This window comes from Notechis scutatus, chromosome 5, assembly GCF_049901735.1.
Source record: "Notechis scutatus isolate UNSWTSFEM ecotype Mainland chromosome 5, rNotScu1.2, whole genome shotgun sequence".
NCBI classification, from domain to species: domain Eukaryota; kingdom Metazoa; phylum Chordata; class Lepidosauria; order Squamata; family Elapidae; genus Notechis; species Notechis scutatus.
Window position 1 is genome coordinate 21,106,193 of NC_142013.1, and position 17,791 is coordinate 21,123,983.

The 17,791-nt window shown below is 41.3% G+C and overlaps 1 protein-coding gene across 3 annotated transcripts in view; it reads left to right on the forward strand.

Moving 5' to 3' along the window:
• Nucleotides 1–2,753: 2,753 nt before the first annotated feature.
• The window catches only part of SGCG (sarcoglycan gamma), a 28,239-nt gene continuing 13,201 nt past the window's right edge, over nt 2,754–17,791 (forward strand). Inside the window, exons 1-2 of one of the 3 annotated variants that reach the window (XM_026674989.2) lie at nt 2,754–2,908; nt 15,597–15,794. In XM_026674989.2, coding sequence (XP_026530774.1) covers nt 15,600–15,794 — 195 coding nt within the window. In that variant the 5' untranslated portion in view covers nt 2,754–2,908; nt 15,597–15,599. Of the gene's footprint in view, nt 2,909–11,342; nt 11,483–15,596; nt 15,795–17,791 lie in introns of those variants that run through there. The other 2 variants (XM_026674987.2, XM_026674990.2) reach the window with 2 other exon arrangements.

Genomic DNA, 17,791 nt, shown 5'->3' on the forward strand with positions numbered 1-17,791 from the left:
AGTCCTAGCTTCACCTTTGCCACAAAACCAATTAGGTGACCTGAGGCCGGTCACTCCCAGTCAGCCTTTACAGGCAATGGAAAACCACTTCTGAATTCTTGCCAACAAAACTGCAGGGTCTTGTCCACTCATCAGGAGCAACACTTCCTCGAAGCTTGTTGTTGTTGTTGTTATTGTTGTTGTTGTTACAACATACATTTTAAGAAGATACATCCTACAACACCTTGAATCTCCAAATACCTACGCAAGGGTCCTCTTTGTAGACTTCAGTTCAGCATTTAATACCATCATTCCAGACACTCTTCTAAGTAAATTAAACCAACTAGCGGTACCTCAACACACTTGTAAGTGGACCATAAGCTTCTTAACAGACAGGAAGCAGCAGGTGAAGCTAAGAGGAATCACATCCGATACCTGTACAATCAGCACAGGGGGCCCCCGAGGCTGTGTGCTATCTCCACTTCTCTTCTCTCTATATACCAATGACTGCATCTCAAACGATCCATCTGTTCAAATACTGAAGTTTGCTCATGACACAACAGTGATTGGTCTCATTCGAGACAACGATGAATCTGCATACAGACAGGAGGTTATACAACTTGCCTCGCGGTGTAATCGGAACAATCTGGAACTGAACACACTCAAAACCGTAGAAATGGTGGTAGACTTTAGAAGAAGTCCTCCTATACCTCTTACAATACTAGACAACACAGTATCAACAGTAGAGACCTTCAAATTTCTAGGTTCTACTATATCACATGACCTAAAGTGGACACCTAACATCAAAAACATCATCAAAAAAGCACAGCAAAGAATGTTCTTTCTGCACCAACTCAGAAAGCTCAAACTGCCCAAGGAGCTGCTGATACAGTTCTACAGAGGAATTATTGAGTCTGTCATCTGCACCTCTATAACTGTCTGGTTTGGTTCTGCAACCCAACAGGACAGACACAGACTTCAGAGGATAATTAGGACTGCAGAAAAAACAATTATTACCCACCTGCCTTCAATTGAGGACCTGTATACTGCACAAGTCAAAAAGAGGGCTGTGAAAAAATTTACAGACCCCTCACATCCCGGACATAAACTGTTTCAAATCCTTCCCTCAAAACGACGCTATAGAGCACTGCACACCAGAACAACTAGACACAAGAACAGTTTTTTTCCCGAAAGCCATCACTCTGCTAAACAAATAATTCTCTCAACACTGTTCAACTATTTACAAAGTGTACACTACTATTACTGTTAATCTTCTCACCACTCCTTATCACCCATCCACTCCCACTTGACTGTTTCCTAGTATGATTTGATTGTTGATTGTACCCTATGACTATCATTAAGTGTTGTACGTTATGATACTTGATTCTTAACGAATGTACCTTTTCTTTTATGTATACTGAGAGTATTTACACCAAGACAAATTCCTTGTGTGTCCAATCACATTTGGCCAATAAAGTATTCTATTCTATTCTATTCTATTCTATTCTATTCTATTCTATTCTATTCTATTCTATTCTATTCTATTCTTGGCTGATATCAATCTAGGATGCTGGCAGCAACCCATATCAACCATCAGTCAATGATATTTGTGACACATTTTAAAATGTTCAGTTGACTGAGTTTCATGTTCAATGAATAAAATTTAATAATAATAGTAATAGTAATAATAATTCATGTTTAATAACTGAGTTTCATGTTTAATAATAAATAATAATTAAAATAATTGAATTTCATATTTAATGAATAAGTTTATAATCATCATCATCAAACAACCAACGACAACAACAATAATAATAAATTCAAGAGGACGCTACACCACCATCAGAAGGAACTAATCTGGGTCAAAATCAGAGGTGGTATTCAGCAGGTTCTGACAGGTTCTGGAGAATCGGTAGCAAATATTTTGAGTAATTGGGAGAACTATCACCTCTGACTGGCCCTGCCCCCATCTATTCTCTGCCTCCCGAGTCCCAGCTGATAGGCTGGGTCTTCTTTTGTTGCCCTGCACAGGAGAACGGAGCTGAAAAGCAGGTTAGTGGGGTGGGGAGGGAATGGGGATTTTGCAGTAACCTTCCCCCGCCACGCCCACCCAGCACACCACGCCCACCAAGTCACACCCACAGAACCCTTAGTAAAAAAAATTTGAATCCCACCACTCATCAAAATTAATACAGAAACAATTTCTTTCCAGTAAATTCAAGTTACAAAGAGAGTGGCACATTACAGGAATTACCACCAAATCCTTTACTACTGATCAGCAAAAAGCCACCACGTGCGAGCGTCCTATTAAGGGACATGTCTATGGAGATTCTCAGTCATCCAGGTCCTGGTTGTCCCAAAGGTGCTTTTTCAAAAGGCAATTGGGTTTTGTTTTTTCAGAAGAAGCTTCTTCTGAGCCAGAACTGAAGAAGCTTCTTGGATGCGAAGCGAAACGTCTTCAGCGAAAAACAAAATCCAGTTGCCTTTTGAAAAAGCACCTTTGGGATTGTTTAAGGGAAGAGGTGACTTTTCTTCAGAGCCGCTGGCTGCGTTGGCTAAACTACGAGCAGCGCTTCTGTTTTTGCAGGCAAGCAGGCAGGCAAGCAAGACGCGCGATTTGCGCGCAGCGAAGCGTCCGGATTCTGCTGGCTAAAGGAACAGCGGAGCATAGAGGAACGGGCGCCTGCGGTTTCTCCAGCGGTGAATAGCGGGCGCTGAAGGGGCGTTTCCCTCCCACCCGATGTACGAAGCTGCGCCGACCAGAGGAAAAAGCCGCGGTTGTTGCTGGACGAGCTCGTTCGAGCTGCGAGGGAAGGAAGGCTGGTGATCCTGGGCGCGCACGACAATCTCGCCCGGCGAAGAAGGGAGATGCGATGACTCCGCTCACCTACGTTCAGCCCCCTGGGAAAGACGCTCGTGGGAAGAGCAGGTAAAGGCCGGTCTTTTTCTGCCACGTTTGACTTTCCTCGCGGACTTACCGAGGAGTAAATACTAGTGTAGCTTGCTCAGAATCAGTAAATACACACTAATGGGGCTTGCTCGGAGTTTTAGGGTTGCAGGAGAGCGGAGAGAGTCGTGGGTTCCTGGTTGAGGACGCGGTGGGATTTAGGAGAGTTAATATCTAATGCTGTACCTCTGGAGGCACCAACCAATCAATCAATCAGATAGAAGTGGAGGAGACTTCGGTGGTCTTTCTAATCAAGCCCCCTGCTGAAGCAGGAGATCCTATACAAGTGACTGTCTAATCTCTTCCTAAAAATCTCCAGTGGTGAAGCACCCATAACTTCTCAAGGCAAGCTGTTCCCCTGGTTAACTGAAACTTCACTGTTAGGAAGTTTCTCCTTAGTTCCAGGTTGTGTCTGGTTTCCTCCATTGTCCTGCCCACAGGTGCTTTAGTTTCTTGTCCTGCCTACAGGTGCTTTTGTAAATAGATTGAAACCCCTCCCCCTCCTCTTTGGGGCAACCTCTCAAATACTGGGATCCTGCTATCACATCCCCCCCCCCCCAGTCCTTCTTTTCTGTAGACTAGACAAACCCAAATCCTGCAACTGTTCTTCATATGTTTTATTCTCCAGGCCTTTAATCATCTTAGTTGCTCTTCTTTGCAGTTTTTCCAAAGTCCCAACACCTTTTTTTGTTGTTGTTGTAATGTGGTGACCAAAACTGGATACATTATTCCAGGTGTGGCCTTACCAAGCGATAGATTGTAGATGCCCCACCTCTCCAGGTCGATCTTCTCTATTCCTGACTGCTCTTCAACCCCCAAAAACTGGTTCCAGATTTTGGGAACATTGATGTCCTCCAACTCATTTCCAGTCTTTGCACTTATCCTTCATTAAAGTGGTATGTACAACTTTGTTCAGTATCAAAAATATTTGCATCTCTGCTACATTTGTATTCCTTTCTTCCCAAGAGCTCCAAAAGTTAAAATGATTCTGCTCCTCATTTAACAAATCATCTTCCAGCAAACCTGTTGGTCAATTCTGTGGCCAGTTCTCTTAGGCCAAGCCTTCTCATCTCCTTAAAAAATATCATGCAACAATTGTGCTGTGATCAGCAATGCCCATTACTTTTCACATTTCAAGGAATGTATGCTTATGTTCAAATGACAAGAGCAAATGGTAACTTTTAGGGATATACACCCTAGCAGAACCTGCACGGCAGTCAGGCAGGCAGGCAAATATGTGAGATAAACGTTGTAGTTTACACTCAGTAAAACAGATACAATGTGCTAGTTAAATAGTTTATTCCAGTAATAGTTATAGCATAGTCAAACAGTCCATATATCATACACTAGTTCAGTCCGTCCGGGATTAATCAGTTGCAAAGTCCAGTGTCGAAAAAGAGGTCGTTAAACTTACAATATCAGTCCTGTAATATATTTCTTCGCAGTTAGAGTTATGAAGAAATAAAACCTCCTTTCTTCCTTCAGCAACAGCAGAGAACGAGCAGTTAACAATCCATCATCGTCAGCAAGCAATCCAGTAAGCCAGCAATCAATCAAGTTCTCTTGCTCCTCTTATGGCAATTTACAGCCGCACCCAAAATTACATGCTTTACAGTTAAAGTGACACACACTTAAACTCACTATCATAGTCTATATATATTATTTTACCCAAACTACGTTAGGTAACCTATGTTATTCCTAACAGTAACTGATCTTGAAAATATTAAGCAAACACAGACATGATTACAAAACTGATCTTGAAAATATTAAGCAAACACAGACATGATTACAACTTGAATGATAGATTAAATGCCAGGGCTGTGAACTAGATTGAGAAAAAACAGGAAGAAGACAAGGGAAAATCATTTCTAAGTTGCTTCCTAAGAAGGTATGTATGTATGTATGTATGTATGTATGTATGTATGTATGTATATCTAGCTGATCACCTCTCAGTGACAAGGGTGGCAAACAAATTAAATAAATAAATATTAAGCCCCAAGTCAAAATGTAACCATACATTGCAGTTAATAACAAGATAGCTTTGAATTGCGTTTATAGTTTACTGGTTTAAATAAGGGACTGTTTTGTACGTTCTGGAGTTTTCTTGAGAGGCTGTTAGGAAGATGGGAGCCCTTCTCTGAAACTGCAGCCAAATGCCACTTTTTGTCTTAAAACATCTAACACATTGTCTTGTTCAGCAGGAAGTGAGGAGTGGGCAGTATGCGACCAAAATCATATCTGCCAGATTGTGAATTATATTTCAGAGGCTGCAATCTGCTATTCAATCTATAGCAACAATGTGAAATAGCACTTCTTTATCTATTGAATGATATTCTTGTATCTGGAGCTGCGGTGGCACAGTGATTAGAATGCAATATTGCAGGCTAACTCATACGCACTGCCAGGAGTTTGATCCTGACCGGCTGAAGATTGACTCAGCCTTCCCATACTTCCAAGGTTGGTAAAATGAAGGCACATGTTGATTCTGTAAACCAGAGGTCTCCAACCTTGGCAACTTTAAGACTTGTGGACTTCAACTCCCAGAATTTCTCAGCCAGCAAAGCTGGCTGAGAATTCTGGGAGTTGAAGTCCACAAGTCTTAAAGTTGCCAAGGTTGGAGACCTCTGCTGTAAACCACTTAGAGAGGGCTGTAAAGTACTCTGAAGGGATATATCAGTCTAGTGCTATTACTATTACTATATCAATGGTACATGTTGAAGGAACTTAAGCTCACCATCCAATTATAGCTTCTTCGTCCTCAAAAAACAGTCCAGTTGATTTTTGAAAGGAAAAAAAAGCACCTTTGACACTAGTTTTTTGTACTATTATGGTAGAGGTGGCTATGCTTAGGAAGTACCCCTATTAAAAATTATTTGGATGGCAGATGTTACAATAATGTCATAATCGTGACATGATGAATTGTTCCAGGGGACTTTAATGACACACACACACACACACACATGCACACACACGGTTTCTAAAAGACATGACTGAAAGTCTCAGTCTTTGGTGGCTGACAAGTTTAAAAGACAAAGGTGAAAAATCGTGCTAGATTAACTTGTTGATTTGCTACTAAATTTCTTCACTGCAATCTGAATCTATAGAAAATGCACCGGGCTGCAGTTTTCATGCTCTACCCAACGCCTGGTCTATGGATTGGTACAGAGATGCGGCATGCCAGAAACTGGGCCCTGCAAACAAGCGAAGTTCCATCCTCAGGATGCAGGCAGCATGTGAAAACACACCCACTCCGGTTCACGGAAAAATTTCTCTCCATGGAACGCAAAAGGTTGGGGCTACTGCTCTACCCCAATTTGCTACCCAATTTTATTGCTATTGTTCAGTCACTAAGCTGTGTCTAACTTTTCACAACTCCATGGACCACACAACATGCCAGGCCTCCCTGTCTTCCATTGTCTCCAGAAGTCTCCCCAATTCATGTCCACTGCATCTCCTGGTACACTATCTAACCATCTCCTCCGCTGGTTCCAATATTTGAGGGGCTGCCAAAGAGAGGAGGGGATCAAGCTATTTTCCACGGCACCCGAAGGCCAGACAAGGAATAATGGGTGGAAACGGATCAAGGAGAGATTCAACCTAGAAATAAGGAGAAATTTTCTGACAGTGAGAACAATCAACCAATGGAACAGCTTGCCCTCGGAAGTTGTGGGAGCACCATCACTTGAGACTTTCAAGAAGAGGTTGGACTGCCATTTGTCAGAAATAGTGTAGGGTCCCCTGTTTGGGTGAGGAGGTTGAACTAGATGACCTACAAGGTCCCTTCCAACTCTGTTAATCTATCTTCTCCTTTTGCCTTCAATCTTTTCCAACATCAGGATCTTTTGCAATGAGTCTTCTATCCTCATTAGGTGGCCAAAGAATGTCAGCTTCAATATCTGTCCTTCCAAAGAACAGTCAAGGCTGATTTCCTTCAGGACTGACTGATTTAATCTCCTTGCAGCCCAAAAGACTCTCAAAAATCTACTCCCAACACCACAATATCCAATTTTAGTGATATTCCTTTTAGTCAGTTCCAAAGGCTACTAAATGGAAGGTGGAACTACGAAAAAGAAGCCACAGTTTGATCACTCTTGGGCACTTGGGGAGCAAAGTAGAAATGAAGACATTTTGTAGAGGAATCACTTTTGTCTCTGCTTCACCTCTAATACCAGGAGAGTAAAAAGTGGAGTGCAGTTTTTATTTTTATTTTTAATTTGTCCATTTATAGTGACTTTGCTTTTATTTTTCTTTCCCACTATTCCCAAAGAAAGGGAAATTAAATGCATCAGGACCGGCTTTCTGTTTTCACCTTTTTAAATTGTGGGTCAGAAGAATAGGAGTCTTGGAGGTTTTTTTCCCCACAAGCTGCACTTGCACTTGTGTTTCCTTGCATTCGCTGTGTTTTATTGCATTTTCCTCTTTTCAACTTTTTTCATAATATTGACATACATGTAGATTTGTGACATCTTTCATTTCAACACTACCTTTCACCATTTTTCTTCAGATGAAAATATGTGGGCATTTGAATATGAATCTGTACTCTGATTTTGTTTTTTATTATAGAAAATAAATTTTGTGAGATAACTACAACTATGTCACTAAACAAAAATACTACTGTATAAATTGGCTAGGCAATTCAGATTGTTAATCTAGGAGACGCCAATGTGTTACTTAGCAGAAATATAACAGACCTTTTTAATATCCATATTAGGGCAAGACTAAAGCTCATAAAATACTGAGCAAGTTTTCCAGTTATCCAAAACTCATTTAGCCAAACCCTAAGCTTTCTTCTTTATTTTTGTCAATTGTCAACGTGATTAAAAAGTGTACTTTAAATTCCTTCTCTTTGCAGGATTTCCAAATATATAAAGTTTGGGTCACTGGCATAGAATGGAGAGACTGGCTAACTTTTATTAGTCTATTCCTTTCGAATAAAATTAGTTATTTATTGAGTGCAAGTCAGTTTTTCATTTAACATTGCTTTTTATTTCCAGTATAACATAATATTGTGCTGACTCTTCTCTGAAGTGGAGATTTTAAAAATTCAGTTTAATTACCGGTAGCCCTTGATCTATAACCATGATAGGAACTGGAAAATTCATTATTAAGCAGTGTTTCAGGATCTAATTTCAGGGACCAAAGGTTTATTCTTCTTCCAAGCTTTCTGGCTCATGTTGGAACCCATCCTTAGGGAACTTCTCTCTCTCCAAACTGGGCTGATCTACACATTGTATTTGTATGGTGCTTGGTTGTGTGTGGCTTTTAATTGTTAGGGTGTTAACAACCCAATATTAAGTCATTAGTTGTTGTTTCCTGGTTCTCGTCACTTTGGCTCCTAGTAAGCGGGTGGTAAATCAGCACTCCAGTTGACTGACAAGGTGCCCATTTCCCAGACCTCAATTATTTGTCGAGGGTCTGACTAGCAAACCCAAGAAAAGAACACACTCTCAGAAACTTTGAAATCCCAAAAGCAAACTTTTTTGGAGATCCCATTTTGGTACTGAAGAATCAAAACCAACTCTGGTTTTTTCCCTGCACAATGCATGTATAGTTAAACAATAGTTTCTCTTTCTCCCTACCCTTGGTTGGTCACATTGTCCAATTATGAATCATCCTTTTGTTTTGAGAACTGTTCGGTCAGACACCTGCATCAGTGGCCTTGGTGGGTTCTTGGCTCTCATGGTCCGTCTCTGCATTCTTTCTCCCTTTCCCTCCAACCCCCCCCCCCCCCAGTTCTTTGACATAAGACATAAGAATTTATTTGTCATTACACTCGCTAGCGGGTGCAACGAAATGAGGTGCTCTTCCACAAAGTAAAACTGGACAAACACCACTAAAAGAAAAAAATTGAACTAAACACAACCAACCATACAATAATCTCTATGCAATTTAAAAATGTAAATACCCCATTACTCTCAGCGATTTAAATTCCACAAAAATCTTATGACCCTGCATTCTTTGACAAGTTGAATAACGATAAGACCTAAACATTTCAAAAGCGGTTCAACTTTGACATTATTAAGCAGTTGTAGTCATAAACCGAGGCATCACACATGATTGCATCCAATTTTACAACCTTTTTTGCCATGGTGGTTAAACAAATCGTCATGGTTGTTAAGTAAGGCATCATGTGAACTGCAGCCTGTAACCTTTTTTCCTCACTTTCCCGTTGAATGTGCTTGTCAGAAACCAGCTGGAAAGGCTCCAAATAGCAATCATAGGACTGCTGGATGTTGCATCCATTGTAAATGTGCAAGAGTTGCCAGATGCCCTAATCGCTGTCATGCAATCCTGGGGACACTGCAACACTTTTAATTGTGAGGACAGGTTGTAAATCACTTTGTTCAAATGGTCACTAAACAACTGGTCATAATCAGTGGTGGGATTCAGATGGTTTGCACTGGTTCGAGCGAACCGGTTTCTAAATTACCTACCAACCCACCCATCCCGGCTATCAAAGTGGATCGTGGGCGCTGCAATGGAGAAACGGGCAACGGAGCAGCCAGCATGCGGGAAGGGGAAGGCCCCTTTCCCTCTTTCTTCTCCCTGCTCCTCCTCCTCCTTCCATCATGCCCACCACTTTGTTGTCCATTTCTCCATGGCAGCACAGCGCCCACGATCCACTTTGATAGCAGGTGTGTGTGTGTTAATTTAACAACCGGTTTGCCCAGGGTGAGGTTGGCCATTGCGGGAGGCTCATCCTGCATGTGCGGCAGAGCTGGAGGACATGGATGGGCCTTGCCTCCTACGACAGCCAATCTAACCCTGGGTGAACCGGTTATTAAATTATTTGAATCTCATTACTGGTTGTAATTCAAAGAATGTCTGTACTGTTGAAAGACATTTGTTGAGACTTATTGTTCTTCTGTAATTTGGGATATATTTATAGGCCTAGATTCTTTCATATGGCAATACAATATGCCACTTGGAAGATCTGAAGGTGCACCCTGTTCAGTTGCCAACAATTAGAAATATATAAACAAAAAGATAATAAAATTGGCAGGAATAAATCTTCTTTGTAGCGTATCATTAATAGCAGAAAAGAGTTTGCATCAGTCAGCTTACCAACTGTTGGAGCAAATCACAGTATAATTTGCCTGCTGCTAATGGGAGGAGAAAGCCAATAAATTGTTGAGAAGGAATGATTCTTGCGTTTCCAATGTCCTTCTTAAAAATGCTGAAATCTGTTTTTGCAGCCCCTGAAGCTATTTTTATTATAGTTATTGCTAAAGATTAGACTTAGTAACCTGACATTTTGAGGTGTGATTCACAGTGTGAAAAACTTTGTAGTATTGGCTCATAGAAAAACTCACAAACTTCACCCCCACCCCCAATAGCCTTTCCAGGCAAAACCCACAGAAAATCTTGGTTTTATCCACTTTATATTATCTACCAAATTATTACAGCCTCAGCCACCACCCAAAATGGATATCCTGGCTTGCCACTGAAAGATTCCCACTCCTGGAGTAGGAGGGAAGAAAGCTAAGATAATTTTGTCTCTCTGTGTATGTACTCCATGTGTTTGTGAGTGAAGAGAAAATTTGTACTTGGATATTGATAGTTGTATACACCTTCCTTCCTTCCTTCCTTCCTTCCTTCCTTCCTTCCTTCCTTCCTTCCTTCCTTCCTTCAATCATTCATTCATTCATTCATTCATTTTTATTGTGTTTTAATGCTTTATATAACTCTTGTGAGCCTTCCAAATAAAGATTGCATGAGTTTGTTCAATAAATAAATCTTTGCAACCCCTAGCCCAGCCATTTGTACATTGCTCCAAATTGAGAAGGTTTCTCACTATTAATAAATCTTAATTTAACGGAACAGGAAAATTATGAAATAATGGTTGTAACATAATTGCTTTCAATATATATTTCAGTTAAATCAGATATAGCTTTTCTCCAGAGCTTACCTATTTCTTAGCCTTGTTTTTTACCTATTTTGGGGTAAGCATATACTTATTGATCAGGGGTGTCAAACTCACGTTGTCATGGCGGCATCACGTGACTCATCAGGACTTTTTTCTCCTTCACTAAACCGGGCATGACCAGCATGTGACACATCTGGCCCATGGGCCAGGAGTTTGACAGTCCTGTTCTAGATCAATTGCATGTTTCTGTTTCCTCAAAAGTTACATGCTGCTATTGTACGTATACAACAATCTCTGAACTTTTATTTCAATAAACTGAATATGAGCAAAATTAAGTGTTTTCTTTCTTTTTTAAAAAATAGGGATTTTTCCCTCCCTCTTCAGGGTAGTGTGAGTAACATTCTAATAAGAAGTGTATGCTATTTTGAAAATACAAATTATATCCAGCCTTTCACCTCCTAAAGCATTAGTGCAGCACCAGCTAGTTTGTCATAGAGTAAAATTAGCCCTGTCTGTGCCGCTAGTGAAAGGGGGTGGAATGTGAAATGTGACCAAACATGTAAACAAGTTCAGCCACGCCTAAAATATTTTCCACTGTGGGTACAAGTGTAGAAATTCATTGTCAGGCTGAAGGCATTTGATCTGAGTTAGATCTGCAATTTCTGCCGGTGTTTTTTAAATCTTCCAAGGTAAGTCTTTTAAGGAAACTTTATTTGCATAGGTGTTTATAAATTATGAAACAATTAATGTAAAGGATTAATAGGCTTTTTTTTTTTTTTTTTAAAAAGAAGATAATTCTTGCAGTTCTGCCTTTTTTCTACCATTAGATTGTTATTATATCAACTTGAAACACAATACACAAGTAATTTTTGTAGTTTAGATTATAGCAACTGTGTAAATGTGGCAACATCTGACTCTAACTTTGTGTCTTTGGCATTGCATATGTGCAGTGAAATAAATAGCAATTTCAAAATTACAGATGTTATTCCTTTGTGGGGAAATACTGTGCTTTTAATGCAATGAGCTGCATTTTTTCTTTGCTGGTTTCCAGTTTTTTTCCATGGTCCAACTGCAAGGCTGATCTTTTATGGGAACAAAATGATCATGTTACTTAATAATGGATACTTCTGCCATATAAGGGCCTGGGTGTATAATCATGTTTCTTTTCACGGAGACTGAATATTATTTATCATGTTAACCAGCTTGCATGATGCATTAGTTATGTTTTAGTCCCACAAATACTTGTTGCCCTTTAATATTATAATTTAAGGAAACTTATTCTCAATAGTGGATCACAATTCCTGCAGTTATTAGGAATAATCTAAAGAACTTTCCCTTCATGCGGCACCCTCCAGATTTCCATAAATTCATCTTGAACCAACTGGGATAATAAGGAAGTAACTTATAATTTAGTTTTTTTTCTAATAGTTTACTTTTAAAAATGCTACCCCATAACTTATTTTTGTTTGGACAACTGTCAGTAAAAGGTCAATTGAATATCTAGGACTGGGTCTGCAGTACTTAGGGCTGCAGTATATCTGTGGGTTCTTCTCTTGATGCCAGCAAGACTCTCTGACTCCTTATCGTTTGTACCTAATATTGCATCTGTCGGGTCTTAGGAAGGCCAACTACTTATTCCAGTCAGCCCCAATAAGTTTATGATGTATAATTCTTGAATATGCCTGGCCACCAAATATGGTAGATGCTCAATTCAGATATACTGTATGTATACTGGTGGCCCTAGTGTTTTACCTAGAGCCGCGATGGCGAACCTGTGGCACACGTGCCACAGGTGTCATGCAGAGCCATTTGTGCGGGCACGCGAGCCCCAGCCAAACTTACCTGTGCATGTGCGTGCCTCCCAGCTGATTTTCAGCCTATTTGAGGCTGTTTTTGCCCTCACAGGGGCTCGAGGGAAGCCTCTGCAGCCTTTGGATGCTGAAAAACAGGCCCATTTCATCACTTCCGGTATTTCCAGAAGGCCCTCTGAGGCTGCGGAGGTTTCCCTTGACCCTCCGGGAGGGCGAAAACGGCCTCAAATGGGCCAAAAATCAGCTGGGAGACACTCATGCGCAGTGTAGGTAAGGGGGGTTGTTGCGCGTGCATGCACGGGGGGGCAGGGTGCATTGTATTGTGGGTGCTAGTGCATGCGCGCTTTCAGCACACCACAACGAAAAGGTTCGCCATCCATATATGGATGTGATGGATCATTGATTGGTTATTTGCCATCAAGTTGGTATTGGCATCTTGGTGATTAGATCAATAGATTTTTCTCCAGGATGATCTGTCCCCAAATTGTCCCTTCAGGTCCTCCATTGGTGCTCCCATTACAGCTATAATTGAGTCCATCCCGCTTGCTGTAGATCAGAAATGTTAAACTCATGGCTCGTGGGCCAGATGCATCATGCGCTGGCCACGCCCAGGCCCAGTTTAGTGAAGGAGGAAAAAGTCATGATATGTCACATGACGGCGCCGTGATGGCACAACTTTGACACCCCTGTTGTAGATAATCCTCTTCTCTTTCCTTCCATCTCTCCCAGCATTATGGATGTTTCAGAAGAGCTAGATTGTCACATTTAGTATTGTAATGAAAATGTATAACAGAAATAAGAGAATAAATATTGTACTTCACAAACTTTTAAAAGCTGTGCCTGTGCAGGCAGTCCTTGCTTAACATCCATTTGTTTGGCAACCATTTGAAGTTATGACAACATTGAACAACTTAATGACTGGTCCTTGAAATTCTAGCTATTATAGTGCCCATGGTTACATAAACAAATTTGGGCTCACTCTGACCTACCCACACTTACGACGATCTTTTGGCTGCTCACCTACTTGCTGCCACCAACTTCTCTCATCACCTGGCTCTGTCTGCCACTGCACATAGCAAGGTGTGCACTGCTACTGTACTGGATGGGATGTTTTCTCACGCCATCTTCTTTTGCAATGGTACTGCCAAAGGCCTTCTCTTGAATGCCAGTTGGAGGGAATGGGACAACTTGTCCCAGCCAAGTTGCTGCGGCCAACTCATCATGGCCAACTCGTTGCAGGACAACTCACCAATGCCAACTCGCTGCGGGACAATTTAACAATTCTATTTAATTATTTAAAATAAATAAAAATTATTCTAATGTTTGCCATTCACATTTCATTCTGTCTCTCCTTTGGCATCCTTTCTTTAATGATTCTATTCCACCATTTCTTTGGTATTAGTATAACTATTGTCCTACAGCAAGTTGTCCTGTGGTAAGATGGCCATGGCAAGTTTTCCTGCAACGAGTTGGCCGTGGATGTGGTGAGTTAGTCGTGGTGAGTTGGCCATGGCAAGTTGGCTGTGGTGAGTTAGCTGTGGTGAGTTGGCTGTGGTGAGTTAGCCGTGGTGAGTTGGCCATGGCAAATTGGCTGTGGCGAGTTAGCCATGGTGAGTTGGCCATGGCAACTTGGCTGTGGCGAGTTAGCCATGGTGAGTTGGCCATGGCAAGTTGGCTGTGTTGAGTTAGCAGTGATGAGTTGGCTATGGCAAGTTGGCTGTGGTGAGTTAGCCATGGTGAGTTGGCCATGGCAAGTTGGCTGTGTTGAGTTAGCCGTGATGAGTTTGGCCATGGCAAGTTGGCTGTGGTAAGTTAGCTGTGGTGAGTTGGCCATGGCAAATTGGCTGTGGCGAGTTAGCCGTGGTGAGTTGGCCATGGCAAGTTGGCTGTGGCGAGTTAGCCGTGGTGAGTTGGCCATGGCAAGTTGGCTGTGTTGAGTTAGCAGTGATGAGTTGGCCATGGCAAGTTGGCTGTGGCAAGTTAGCCATGGTGAGTTGGCTGTGGCAAGTTGGCCGTGGTGAGTTGGCTGTGGCAAATAGTTATAGACCCCCAGCTAGAGCTTCTCTCATATGCTATCTAGGGCCTCTTTTCGAGTACCAGCCAGGACCTCTGTGCCCCACCCAGAGTCTTCCTTTTGTACCACACACTTTCACCCACCAACCATCTTTTGCATTTTGGTTGGGTCCTTCTTTAGTGAAAGAAGGTCCTGTTTGGTGCACAAAAGAAGGACCTACCCAGTGTGAGAAAGGAGGCCCCAGATGGTCCCTGAGAGAAACCAATGCAAAAAAAAAAAAGTCTCTGGCCAGTACAATAGTGGTGTGATGCAGTGGGCTGGGTCAGGTATGGGGGTAGTTGGCAGCAGCAGGTAGGCGGGTGGCAAAAAGAACAGAGATGGGGGAGAGATGTGGATGGAAGGAGTTGAAGCAGAAGCAGTCCCTTACTTTTTCCAAGAATGGCTTGCATTTCAATGGGTGCATGTTAACAGTTGTGTGGGATTCACTGAATTACAGCAACTGGGATTGCTGGAATGGCCAGTGCTAAGCAGAGCAGTCACATGACATTTCCACCACATTGCTTAGCAACAGAGTTGTGGGTCCCAGTTTGGGTCATAATGTGAGGACAATCTGTAGCCAGACTCAAATGAAACTTTACCTACCTTTCAACAGGTTTTTGTTGCTTTTTAATTCATGCCAGCATGAATTATTTATAAAAAAAATATCTTTGCCCTTAAATACCTTATTTTCAATATTTGATTGCTCGTAGACTAAGATAACAATTATTAAATGAAATGATAATTAATGTTTTTTTTATTAATCAGCAATGTCTCACTATTTTGTTTGGTGTTGGTCATCAGCGCAACATAGTGTGCTAAATTCTTAGCTCTTAGAAATCTACTTTTAATTATTAGTTGTCCAATTTTCAAACCTGAAGTAGCATGCCCTGTTTGAATTATTTATTTTTTGTTAACTGTGTCCATTTTTTTTTTCTGTAGCAGATGGTACGTGAAGAGTATATTTCAGCAACACCAGGTACTGACATACGGAGACCAGATCCTCAGTATACCTACAATGTTGGCATTTATGGCTGGAGAAAACGCTGCCTTTATTTATTTCTCCTCCTCTTGATCATCATTCTAGTTGTGAATCTTGCTCTGACAATTTGGATTCTTAAAGTAATGTGGTTTTCATCAGTAAGTGTTTTTTTCCCTTTAATTGTGTTTTTGCTGTTGCTTTTGCTTATATTCTTACTGTTGCATCTAAGGTATTCTCTGCTCTGTAAAAAATCCTTCAATCTATTTACCCTAGAGGAGTTTTGGAAATAATTTTCAGATCCTGGGAAAAATCAACAAAAATACAATACCGTAGTTACGTAGTTGACATACAGGTGAAACTCGGAAAATTAGAATATCGTGCAAAAGTTCATTTATTTCAGTAATGCAACTTAAAAGGTGAACCTAATATATGAGATAGACTCATTACATGCAAAGCAAGATAGTTCAAGCCATGATGTGTCATAATTGAGATGATTATGGCTTACAGCTCATGAAAACCCCAAATCCACAATCTCAGAAAATTAGAAGATTGTGAAAAGGTTCAATATTCGAGGCTCAAAGTGTCCCACTCTAATCAGCTAATTAAGCCATAACACCCACAAATGGTTCCTGAGCCTTTAAATGGTCTCACAGTCTGGTTCAGTAGGACTCACAATCATGGGAAAGACTCCTGACCTGACAGTTGTGCAGAAAACCATCATTGACACCCTCCATAAGGAAGGAAAGCCTCAAAAGGTAATTGCAAAAGAAGTTGGATGTTCCCAAAGTGCTGTATCAAAGCACATTAATAGAAAGTTATGTGGAAGGGAAAAGTGTGGAAGAAAAAGGTGCACAAGCAGCAGGGATGACCGCAGCCTGGAGAGGATTGTCAGGAAAAGGCCATTCAAAAGTGTTGGGGACTTTCACAAGGAGTGGACTGAGGCTGGAGTCAGTGCATCAAGAGCCACCACACATAGACGGATCCTGGAAATGGGCTTCAAATGTCGTATTCCTCTTGTCAAGCCACTCCTGAACAACAAACAATGTCAGAAGCATCTTACCTGGGCTAAACAGACCTGGTCTGTTGCTCAGTGGTCCAAAGTCCTCTTTTCTGATGAGAACAACTTTTGCATCTCATTTGGAAACCAAGGACCCAGAGTCTGGAGGAAGAATGGAGAGGCACACACTGCAAGATGCTTGAAGATCCAGTGTGAAATTTCCACAGTCTGTGTTGATTTGGGGAGCCAAGTCGTCTGCTGGTGTTGGTCCACTGTGCTTCATTAAGTCGAGGGTCAATGCAACCATCTACCAGGAGATTTTGGAGCACTTCATGCTTCCTTCAGCAGACGAGCTCTATGGGGATGCTGACTTCATTTTCCAGCAGAACTTGGCACCTGCCCACACTGCCAAAAGCACCAAAACCTGGTTCAATGACCATGGGATTACTGTGCTTGATTGGCCAGCAAACTCGCCTGACCTGAACCCCATAGAGAATCTATGGGGCATTGCCAAGAGAAAGATGAGAGACATGAAACCGAACAATGCAGAAGAGCTGAAGACTGCTATTGAAGCATCCTGATCTTCCATAACACCTCAGCAGTGCCACAGGCTGATAGCTTCCATGCCACGCCACATTGAGACAGTAATTGCTGCAAAAGGGGCCCAAACCAAGTACTGAGTACACATGCATGCTTATACTTTTCAGAGGTCTGATATTGTTCTATGTACAATTCTTGTTTTATTGATTGCATGTAATATTCTAATTTTCTGAGATTGTGGATTTGGGGTTTTCATGAGCTGTAAGCCATCATCAAAATTATGACAAATCACGGCTTGAACTATCTTGCTTTGCACGTAATGAGTCTATCTCATATATTAGTTTCACCTTTTAAATTGCATTACTGAAATAAATGAACTTTTGCACGATATTCTAATTTTTTGAGTTTCACCTGTAGTTATTTGCAACAAATGTGATATTTCCCCCTGCTTTTATCTTATTTCAGTAGCTGAGTTTGTATATCACATCAAGTCTTTGTGTTTTTTACTTTTATTTTAGTCTCATGTATGAACCTCCCCCAGCTGTGTACTTTTCAAAATCACTGTATTGCTCATAGTCAATAATTTTGAGTTGTTAACCCGTATTAAAGAAACCATCA